This window comes from Eretmochelys imbricata, chromosome 1 (assembly GCF_965152235.1).
Source record: "Eretmochelys imbricata isolate rEreImb1 chromosome 1, rEreImb1.hap1, whole genome shotgun sequence".
NCBI classification, from domain to species: domain Eukaryota; kingdom Metazoa; phylum Chordata; order Testudines; family Cheloniidae; genus Eretmochelys; species Eretmochelys imbricata.
The window spans coordinates 48,545,112-48,556,489 of record NC_135572.1 but is presented as its reverse complement, the minus strand read 5'-3'; the positions used below and the strand labels follow the sequence as shown (position 1 = coordinate 48,556,489).

The following is an 11,378-nucleotide window of genomic DNA, read 5'->3' as shown; positions in this document are numbered from 1 at the left end:
AGAGGTTTAAATAAGATGTGTGGGGAGGCAGGAGACCTGGATTTGATTCCTAGAGACCTGCCAAGGCTTGATATCTAATGTATCTGTGCCTCACTTTCCTCATTTGTAAAATGGTGTTATTTATCATAAAATAATTCATAGTGTGTAGAGTGTGCTGATATCTTAGATAGAAGGCACCATAGAAATATGTGGTGGTTGTATTAGGATGCTCTGGGAGCATCTGTCTCAGCAACATGAACCATTTACTAAGGGTCAGTATTTGCCACTGCTGTAACACAATGGCCTGCTGTCCCCTTCCCTCTAGCAGTAGGAGCCTGGGGGTAGGGTGTGTGGGGAAAGGGTTCTCAAAGTAGGCCTCCAGGTACGCTTTAGGGAGACAGAAGTGGCTGTGCGGTCGGGGGAGCGAGGCGCCCTTCGGCTAGGCTGGGAGTGCGTGGTTGCCTATGAGCTGCTCTCCTCATGCACAGCAGCATTGCACTAAGTCTCTCCGAGCTGTACATCCCGCCTCAGCCAGCCACCCCTCCACTCACTTTTATATTTGCGCGCCCTTTCAAACCTCAGTGACGTATCCAGCTCCGCGGCCAATCCGCGGCGCCCTCTGGTCAGGACAATGGAAGGGGCTCCACCAATCAGGTTGGCCGCTGGCTTGGCGGCCGCCAATAGGAGCGAGGCTGTGTTGAGAGTAATGTTACCAGCGCTGAGAGCGTGAGGAGGCTGCGTATCGATCCCGCTCTCAGCCATTGCGGTGCATTGGGCTACAGCGAGACCAGGCAGCATTGGGGGCCAGCGCGAGCAGCCGGGCAAGTGTCTCAGCGCCTGTGGCTCGCTGCTGAGTGAGCGAGCGAGCGAGTGAGTCTGCGAGCGAGCGAGGCGGTGAGTATCCCGGGTCGGGCGGGCTGCGCGCTCCGGCGGCTGCGGGGCTAGCGCAGCGCTCGCTCTGCCCCAGCCACACAAAGGCGAATTAGGCTGCATCTGAGGCAGGCTGTTGGCGGGCGGCGGCGCCGGCGGGCGGGGCGGGAGCCGGCCGGGGGGAAGCGGGCGAGTTCGTGAAGCGGGAAGGGGATGGAAACAGAAGGGAAAATCTCCCCGTCGGGCTCGGTCTGGCGAGGGGTGGGGGAGGACGCGGGCGGCGCCGCGTGCTCCTGGCGCCCTGCGGCAACTGTCGCCGCAAGGCCGGGGGCCGGGCGCTCCGCAGCGGGGCTGCGGCCGGGGCGCGGGGCCGTGTCGGCGGCGGGCGAGCCGGAGCTGCGCTCGCTGGAACATGGCTGACGAGCGCCGTGCGGAGGACGCGAGGCGCGGGAGGGCGGGGGCGCAGTTCGGCGGAACTTTTCCAGCCGCCTTTTCTCCCTCAGCCAGGGCCGCGCAGGGGGTTTCCCAACCGGGGCTAGCGGCCGGCCGCCGTATGCGGGGCCCCCTTTGGGGCTGCGGCCGGACCCGGCCAGCTCGCCGGGGGCTCGGGCCGCACTTGGGAGCGCGCGGCCGCCCTCCCTCCCCCACTGCTGTCATGGCTGAGCGTGCGCCGGGCGCGCACACAAAGGGAGGCAGGAAGGAGCCATGTTCTCTGCGCGGCGGCGAGCAGCGGCCATTCCGGGAGGCAGCCGCGCTCTGATCTGGCGAGAGCAGCGGGGACCCGCGCTGCTGCCGTAGGTAGACTGGGAGCCGGGGGCCCTCCTTAAAGCGCGGCCGCCGCGCCGCACCCGGGCTGCCCCAGCGCACATTTCAGGGGGACTTTCTCTCATTGTCAGGCTGTTCGCAGAAAATGGGAGGAATAGCGCTGCTGCTGCTGCCCTTCCCGAAGAGTAGCCTGCGCCACTGCAAACCCTCGCCCAGGAGCGGGACCCGCCACAGCTCTGCCTAGAAACTGATCAGACACACGCTTCCCGTTAGGCACGACAGAGGCGCGCAGGCTTTGCAGTGAGGTTGGCTTAGCCTGAGAGCTCGTGGCAGCGCCAGCCGTGGGTTTAGTCTAGATCCTGCAGTCACCTCTGTACGCTTTACAGCTGCGAAGACATGATTAGTAGACGCAGGCTTTTTTTTCCCCCTTCCTCTTCCTCCCCCACCAACAAGAGCGGCGCACAACAACACAATTAAAAAAAAATATGTGCATTTAATTCTTCTGCGTGGGGATTGGTTACACAAGTGAGCCACAACTGTGCCTTCAGTTTTAAGAAAATAAATGAATCTCCTCCTCTGAAGTTATTGCTGCATGTCTTTCCAGAATGCATAAATCTGGAAGATTTTTTATGCAAACACATACACCATCTACTGTGTCCTTTCTCTGATTTTTTTACCCCCTTTTGCAGCATTTTAAGAAAATCACTTTTTAAGAGAACTTAAGTTTTCCTCCACCCCCTAATGTTCAAGATGGCAGGAAGATTGCTTTTAAATGCAAGTTAATATGATAGTTGCAGGGTTTTAATTGGGGTGTTTAAGGTGAAAAGACATTTACAGTATTAATAAAATGTGCTGTGGAATATGAATTCCTCTGTTTCATTTTTTATTTATTTTCCTCACACTTCCTTTCTATGAAAAGGAACAAGTGAACCCCCATCCCACCCATGTCACTAAACTATCCTTGAGTGAAAGGGTTGCTCTGGAAGCATCTCCATTGCTGGCAGGAATAGCTCCTGGTTCTACAGTCTTGTTTACTCAATGGAAACTTCAAACCGGATGTGTTTAGTCACAGAGCAGAAATCTGTTTGTCCATACGCCAAACCGATCGGAAACGCTGCTTCTGTGGCAATACATGCACACACCACCCACTTGTTTCACTCCTCTCTGGAAGAGCAAAGTTTATGCCGCAGTGGACTGGAGATGTTTTTTTTTTCCCCCAGACTTATGGAGAAATTATCTACCTTGTGTGTGAATGTGCTGAGAAGATATTTTTCCATCCCCTGTACCCTTTAAAAGATACGGGGATGTCTGCTCAATGAGCACACTTTTATTTATGTCATATATAAGTGTCATGCTTTTAAAGCCATTGGTTGGAACATAACATGTTTCAGTGCTGTATTTAATTCCACTATTTCTAGCTGCACATTGTAGGGAGAATAGATTTTGCAGTATAATTAAAATGGAAAGTAACTTGGCTTACTTTATTTCTGTACTTTTTTCATGCAAACTGATATTTGTAAAGCATTTTGAAAGTGAAAAAAACTTAAGAGTAAATACTTAAGAACCCAACAGGCTGATCCAGATAGAGTATTGTAATATTTCCCCCTGCCCCACAATAATTCCTGTTTAAGCCTTTCTATCCCTTAATTAGATGACATGTGGCTGCTGTGCTCTACCAATCCAGGAGGGGAGCAACTTCCCTTGAGACTAATGCCAATACTTGCCTGCAAATGGACTAGCAACAGACACTCTTGATTGCTGATGACTCTTTAAATATAACAGGAAGTTTTTTTTTTTTTATAATAGCCAAATATCTTGAAGACCAGGTTATTTGTATTGACCAGGTGAACTAAAAAACCCTCTGTAATAGCAGTTGTTTTTGGAAGTAATATATAGTTTTCCAGGAGAGAGCTGTAGCTTGTATATAGTCTGAGAGGTCCTCTCATAAAAGTTCAGAAAGCTGCTTTTGCAGATCTTAGTCAACATACTCATTCTTCCCAAATTCATATGATATTGTGTGGGGGCCAAAAGTAGTTTTAAAAGTTTGTTTTTCTTTTGTGTTACAGAAAATCAGCAAAAATGGGCAAAGGTGATCCTAAGAAGCCAAGAGGTAAAATGTCTTCATATGCCTTCTTTGTGCAAACTTGCCGGGAGGAGCACAAGAAGAAGCACCCAGATGCTTCAGTGAACTTTTCAGAGTTCTCAAAAAAATGTTCAGAACGGTGGAAGGTAAGATAAACCAAAAAACAGTACTAATTTACAGTATTGCAGCATAGATTACCTTAAATTAATATCAGTTCAGTCTTGATTATATTTACTTACATTGTTCAGATACGTGTGAATGCATTTCCTGCCTTTAATGTTACTCCCGCTACAGTTCGGAATGGGATCGGATGCACTTTTGAATCATGCACTCACTCCCTATTTATTGTTTTATAGACTATGTCTGTTAAGGAAAAAGGAAAGTTTGAAGATATGGCAAAGGCTGACAAGGTTCGTTATGAAAGAGAAATGAAAAATTATATACCACCCAAAGGGGAAACAAAAAAGAAGTTCAAGGATCCTAATGCACCAAAGAGGCCTCCGTAAGTAGATTTCCAGTTAGTGTGTCTTGTATAGGAGCATTGCATTGAAATGTATCCATAAAATGATCTTTTAAAAATCAGAGTTAGGGGATTTGAAGTATAGAAGAGTACACAACTTCAAAATGTAGTGCTGCCAGTAACCACATTTAAAAATCAGTGGGATTTAGTTATATAAAAAAGATGTAAATTTTTAAGAGTGTAAAGAACCATTGCAACAATTTGCCAAGGATTGTGGTGGATTCTTTATCACTGACCATTTTTTTTTAAACCAAAATTGGATGTTTTTCTAAAAAATATGCTCTAGGAATTATTTTGGAGAAGTTCTACGCCTGTGATGTACAGGATGTCAGACTAGATGATCATAACGATCCCCTTCTGGCTTTAGGATCTATAAATCTTATCCATTTCAATTATCGTTTACTTGGAACTTGACATAAAATTGTTGGAATAAATTTATCTGTTAAAAATAAACCCAACACTGTTATGATCAATTTTGACCGTTTTTATTAATAGAATGTTGCTAGCAGCCAGATGAAATAACTTTAGATTAAAATAGTGGTAGAATATTAGGCCCCAATCCTGGAACCATTCTGGCAAATGCAGAACCTTGTGTCTGCACAGAGTCCCTTTGAAGTCACTGGGGCTCTGTACTGGCGCAGGGAACTGCATGCATGAAACAGTTTGCAGAATTGAGCCTTTGTCCTTAAAATAGGCCGTACCACCGAAAGATAAATGTGAAATTATTATGATACCAAGCTTGTATGGTGCTAAATCTTTCTATTTTTAAAATGGAGCAAACACTAAAAAATAAACTAAGAAAGAGTGGCTGGTACTGACATCTGGAAATCCTTCTACAGTAATCATGAGATTATTTTAATATTTCCTGTGAAGCAGTTCTCACAGTCCATGTTCTCACAACTGTTAAAATCAGAGAAACTTGGTGGGATTATGCACAACATGGGAGTGTAATTTCTAAAGTGCACTAATGTGTTACACAGACCAATTAATGTGCAGACTGCTGGTGCACACTAAATGTTCCTTAGTAATACTATGTTAAAGCACACTGCATCATGTAGTGAAGGTCTCAAAACTTGCTATGTCTAGTACAATAGTTTAACCTTTATACTTAAAATTACAATTATTCTTTTCAGTTCAGCTTTTTTCTTATTCTGCGCTGAATTTCGTCCGAAAATCAAAGGAGAACATCCTGGTCTGTCCATTGGAGATGTTGCAAAGAAACTAGGAGAGATGTGGAATAACACCGCTGCCGATGATAAACAGCCCTATGAAAAGAAGGCTGCTAAACTGAAGGAGAAGTATGAAAAGGTAAATAATGGCATTCAGCGTGAGCAAAAGGTTCTTCCCTGTTCCAATTCAAATTTGAATGATTAAATAATTGTAAGTGATCATCCCTCTTCTTCTTATGGCAAAATAACGTAACATCTCCTTGTGCATAAATGAATGAGAGTTGTGTATATCAAAGGACTAGGTGATTGACTTGGTTTTTAAAAAGAAAATTCCTCTAGAGTACTCTTACATAGTACGTCACAAGTATAATTATGAAAATGTCAAATTACCTTAGAGAATACCTCTAATAGCATGTCCTTGTGAGGATTATGACACTTTCATTCATCATACTTCAAATCTTATCTTTTGATATTTTAGTACATATCCCTGTATCTGTTTTGAATATTAAAAGTAATGGTTCATGGCAGCAGCTGATTTCTGCAACCAGTTTGCGCTATTAAGTAATGCAAATTTGAAGAAAACATTTTTCCTTATTGGCATTTGCCACATACTGTTGAAGAAATAGTCATAGCATATGTTCATATTAACTATCTTAAAGAACAGTTTTTAGTTTATACCTAAAGAGTTAAATATTAGAGGACTAGATGTTTGTATTAGACATGTGTTCTATTACGCCCACTTTGATTTGCCTTCAAACAGGTAACATAGTTGTTCATGCATCTTAGGAAACCCTTGTCAACCTATTAACTTATTTTTTTTGTATCATTAAGGCTAAATCCTACTTCAGTGTTAGGAACTCTATTTGAGTATTGGGGATATAGAGCAGTGGCAATGGCATTTGGATTTCCATATTCCCATCCCAGGGCAAGATAGCTAAGGGAGAGAGGAATGTATGATGGGATATGTACCAATTCTCCTTTATAAAGGAATAGTACGCACCCCTGGCTGCAGCGTATTGCACGCTTTAGCATGTATGCTCCTCAATAGTGCCTCCTTGCTGGCAAACAAAATCAGTTAAGGGATGATGGCACAGAAATGGGTAAGTAACTGCACGTTGGGGGCCTCTAGCACTAGGTAGGAATCATGCCCTGCAGATACACTGTGGGTTAGAAAACTTCCTGTGTTAGCCCTTTGTGTGCAACACAAGGCATGATTTGGTCTTTAGTAAATTAATTATTCACATATAAATTTACATATTGGTATGATTTAAACAGAGTAAATTCAGAGCTACAAGTAAACTTTCCCCAGTAGTTTAAATTATAAAGTGACTGACGCATTTTAGTTTAGGGTTATTTTAAATATTACAGGGGGAAAAATCTGAAGCCACTAACCTTTACTTGCAGCTGTTTCTCCCTTTACTGATATCACCCAAATTTGTCAACTAAACTTGCACATGTGCTTGGGATTTGATGTATGTAAAGTTTCCTTCTAGAGCAAACTAATGTCTGAGGTCTGAAAATCTAGAATTGGTAAATATTTCATTTAAAGACCATTGATATTAGTTAGTGAATGCCACTTCTTCTGAAATAAATTACGAATTTTAAGAGATACTGAAAGAACTGCAAAGAGAGCAGTTTAAAGAATACTGCATGGGAGGAACATTTTCAATATTTAGGCCATCTGCCTAAAGGCGTTGCCCAGTCATAAGTTTAATATATACTAGGATAAATTATTTTTTCTTTTATAAAGCCAGGGGTTAAACTGATTTTTATGACTTGATCTTTATTGGCAATCATCTAGCTTCATTTTATGATTTATATGAAGTTTTGAAAAAGTATGAATTTGAGTTTTATGTAGTGTAAGCCTATAGAATACATTTACTGCATGCAGAAAGTGGCCCTGTCTACTCTTGAAAGTTCTTGTACCTTTTTTGTTGATTTAAACTTCAGTTAAGCAGAATGCCATGTAATTGCATTTCACTGAGGCATAACATTGCACATATTAGACCATGTCATTTTGATGTGTTGTGGATGGCTAATTATGGTTGTATGTCCTAGATAAGGATTTTGTGTGCATTTTTTTTGTGTGTGTGAAGATGAGATACCTCAGTGGTTACAGCATATCAGCAAAAGTCCTAAATGTTGTTTGAAAGTTTTAGCAAGAACTCTGGTTAAATCTCTTAAAGAGATCCTTTTCCCACTTCTCTTGTCAAGGATATTGCTGCATACCGGGCTAAAGGAAAGCCTGATGTAGGAAAAAAGGTGGTTGCCAAGGCTGAGAAGAGCAAGAAAAAGAAGGAGGAGGAGGAGGATGAGGATGATGATGAGGATGACGAGGAGGATGAGGATGATGATGAGGATGACGAGGAGGATGACGATGATGATGAATAAGTCTCTTCAAGAGCAATTTCTTGTCTATAAAGCATTTAAACCCCCTGTACACAACTCACTCCTTTTAAAGAAAAAAAAATTGAAATGTAAGGCTGTGTAAGATTTGTTTTTAAACTGTACAGTGTCTCTTTTTTTGTATAGTTAACACACTACCGAACGTGTCTTTAGATAGCCCTGTCCTTAGTGGTATTTCAATGGCCACTAAACTTGCCTGGTACAGTGTGGGGGTTGTAAATTGGCATGGAAGTTTTAAAGCAGGTTCTTGTTGGTGCACAGCACAAATTTAGTTATATATGGGGTTGTAGTTCATTTTTCATCTTCAGTTGTCTCTGATGCATCATAAAAATAATTGTTGTTCTGTTAACTGAATACCACTCTGTAATTGCAAAAAAAAAAGTTGCAGCTGTTTTTGTTGACATTCTGAATGCTTCTGAGTAAATACAATTTTTTTTATTAGTATTGTTGTCCTTTTAATAGGTGCCCTTGAAAAATCATAATTTTTCTTTTTTGAGGGGAACTCATCTTTGCTTTATTGTATGCCCATTTGGGATCACGTGATTATTACAGTTTTCATCTTTTCATGTAACCAGCTGATAAACAAAGCTTTGATCTGCATACCCTTCATAATCATGATAGGGTAGGCAAAGAAATATACAGGCATATGATAAAACAGAACTTTCTTCCGTAACTGGAAACAAACAAACAAATCTCAACCAACTGATATTTGCTCGGATTTTGTGAAATGTAACATTGAGTTGCGTAAGTTTACCAGACTTGGAGAGTTGAGAAGTATAGAATTCAGTTTTACAGCATGGAATACTTCAGAAAAAACCTCGAAAATGCTGTCCTAGTAGGAAGGGTATACTCTCATCATGGTGTGTGAGGAATTTACATGTGACTCCATTACTATGTAATGGAAGTTGAATTTGTAAATCTCTGAACACTTAAGAGATAAACATGCCCCTAAAATGTATGAAGGTAAAAATTATAAAAGTACCATATTGATTTTTTTGTCACAACATAGTGATGGCTGTGGACTTTATACCATGAAACTCTCCTGGTAGTAAATAGCCCACAAGAAAGGATTTTACTTTCCAACGTTTTCTATAAATGGTACCATTATTTGTTAAATCTCTGTAAATTCATATTTTTAATCTTAAAATTCTAGTTTTAGCCCTTTAAACAAAGTTGTATATTGTCTCAAACTAAAATGAGATAAGATGTATTTTTCCCGTTAGGTTTTATACCGCACTCTTCACGTTTGCCCATTTATAAGTTAAATATAGTTGTATGGAAAAGTACATTTTATTAAATTTTTGCATTTAAAAAGTGAAATGTTTATGATATATACCAACAATGTCTAATTTGATCAAATATAATTCTCTTCCAAAACCAAAGCTGTTTTTTTTTTTTTTTTTTGTTGTTTGTTTTTTGCATATTCAGTAAAACTTCAAGTGCTGGCAACTGTAACTATTTTCACATGTACCTGCTTACCAGTTTGGGGGACAATTTGGCAATTTTGTGGTTATTAAAATTATGGTTCTCAAGTGCCAGTGTTTAAAAATAGCATTGTAATTTTACACGCTTTTGTGATGGAGTATTGTTTTGTTATACAATTTTGACTTTCAGATTCTTATTTCGATTTGCATTTGTTTATGTATAACTTCAGGAGAAATACTGAACACCTGGATCCTGGTGGATGATACTAATAAACTAATAATTGCAGAGGTTTTAAATATTTAGTTAACTGACTCGCATTTGTATCCTGTATACATTTACATATTTGCTTTCAGCCTCAAACAAAAGGGAGTGCCAATCAAAAGATCTCTTCGTGGAGAGCAAGAAATATAGGACAGATAAACTTACTGAAATATTTGTGATTGGACACTGCCCTTAAACCATAATTCACTAGAAATAATCACTTTTTATACAGTAGAATTGTTTGTTTCTCTTGGACATGCTGGAGAAAATAGATATTTTTCGTTCTCAAAACAAGGGATATGTGTTCTAATGATTGACATGATTGACAAAACTAAAACTCAGAGTAATTACTATTTGCCAGAAAAGGACAGTAGCTCTCTTTTGCCACAATTGTCAGTGCCTGTTTTCAGTAAAAGTGAAAATGCAGGGGGGAAAAACCCAGCATCCGTAAGTATGAAGGTAAGTGGTGGGGGGGATCTGTAATAATTAGGCTTGGGAGAATTTGATTACTTTTATAATTTTGTTGGATATCAGTGTTTGTTTTTAAGCATTTTCTATTTTTTTCAATTGAATTGTAATAGTTGTGGGGAAATTACAATAATGACTGTAGATGTTGAGATTAAAAAAAATTAAAGCTTTAGCCATTAAAACACATTCTCAACGTGTCCAAACATACAAAGTAAGCAGTACTTTTCGTAGTGTTTATTTGTAAATTTTGATTATGAATGGAAATTTTTTTTTGCTGCTTTGAATGTGTACAGTGAAATTGACATTTACATATGAAAATTAATTATTCCAACCCTAATTATAACTTCTATCTTCTGAGAAAACCAGAGGTAAATTTTCTTCAATCTAACTACTGTTAGAGATCCATTAAAGCTCCAGAGATCTCTGAAATACTAAAGGGACAAATTCTGCCTCTGCATGCACACCGTGTCACTTCAAAATCAATTCAGAGATGGTGTAAAGGCAAATTTTCAGTTTAAGAATTTTAGTTGCAGGTATATACAACAAATTCGGTGAGTTTTTGAAGTGGAAAGGCATCTTTTCTTTCTACGTATAAAGTTTTCATTCTTGTTACTATATATCTCAACATAGGGAACTACTACTGCCCTGAAATTAAAATATATACTTAGGAGACGGGGGAGTTGGGATTATAAACTCAAACTGGTTCTGTGACGGCAATAAGTCAATCTAGCTGCATGCTGCAGGACTGTTCTGAGGCCAGTTATTGCGGTCGTCTTTGCATTTGCCTTAATATGATCTATAAACGTTCCTGATTGCATCTCTCATTCTTTAGCAGTCTCAGCTATTTAGATACAACAGTACATCAAGAGTTACAAACACCTCAGAAATGGAGGTTGTAACTGAAAAAAAAAGTTATGGTGGTTCTTTCAAAAGTTTACAACTGAACATTGACTTAATACAGCTTTGAAACTTTTGTTATGCAGAAGAAAAATGCTGATTAACTTAACTGTTTCTGTGCTTGTTTCATTTAAATTCTTACCTTTATTTTATTTAGTGGTTTGCATTTACTGTGCAGTATTTGCATTTCCCCCCCTCTGTTGCCTGATTGTGTATTTCTGATTCCAAATGAGGGTGTGGGGTTGACATCAGTTTGTAACTCTAGTGTTCGTAACTCTTGAGATTCTACTGTATGGTTCTCTATAAGAGCCGTGTATTAGTGTCAAAACAACTGGATACATGTTCTAAGGGCTTTAAACTTTTATATAAGAACTTGCTTTTGGGAGAGGACATTGCTGGTATATGTATTCTGGTATTTAGCATTGGGGAAAGAATTTGCATGAAAATTGACTAAGGAGTCATCTCTTCTTTGAAATATAAGATCAGTTATGGACTCATTCATAGTAACCTTTTGGTTAGTTTTGGATTTGTCATA

The 11,378-nt window shown here is 40.3% G+C and overlaps 1 protein-coding gene across 2 annotated transcripts; it reads left to right on the top strand.

Annotated features, from left to right (window-relative positions):
- Positions 1-690: 690 nt before the first annotated feature.
- On the top strand, positions 691-9,513 carry HMGB1 (high mobility group box 1). Of its 2 annotated transcripts, none has more exons than XM_077809949.1 (5): positions 691-873; positions 3,681-3,843; positions 4,054-4,199; positions 5,351-5,525; positions 7,601-9,513. In XM_077809949.1, the coding sequence occupies exons 2-5, from the start codon at positions 3,694-3,696 to the stop codon at positions 7,775-7,777; spliced, it is 648 nt and encodes a 215-aa protein (XP_077666075.1). In that variant the 5' UTR covers positions 691-873; positions 3,681-3,693; the 3' UTR covers positions 7,778-9,513. The 2 variants fall into 2 exon arrangements, with proteins under 2 accessions (XP_077666075.1, XP_077666064.1); XM_077809938.1 differs by lacking the exon at positions 691-873 and adding an exon at positions 1,624-1,643.
- The last annotated feature ends 1,865 nt before the right edge of the window (positions 9,514-11,378 follow it).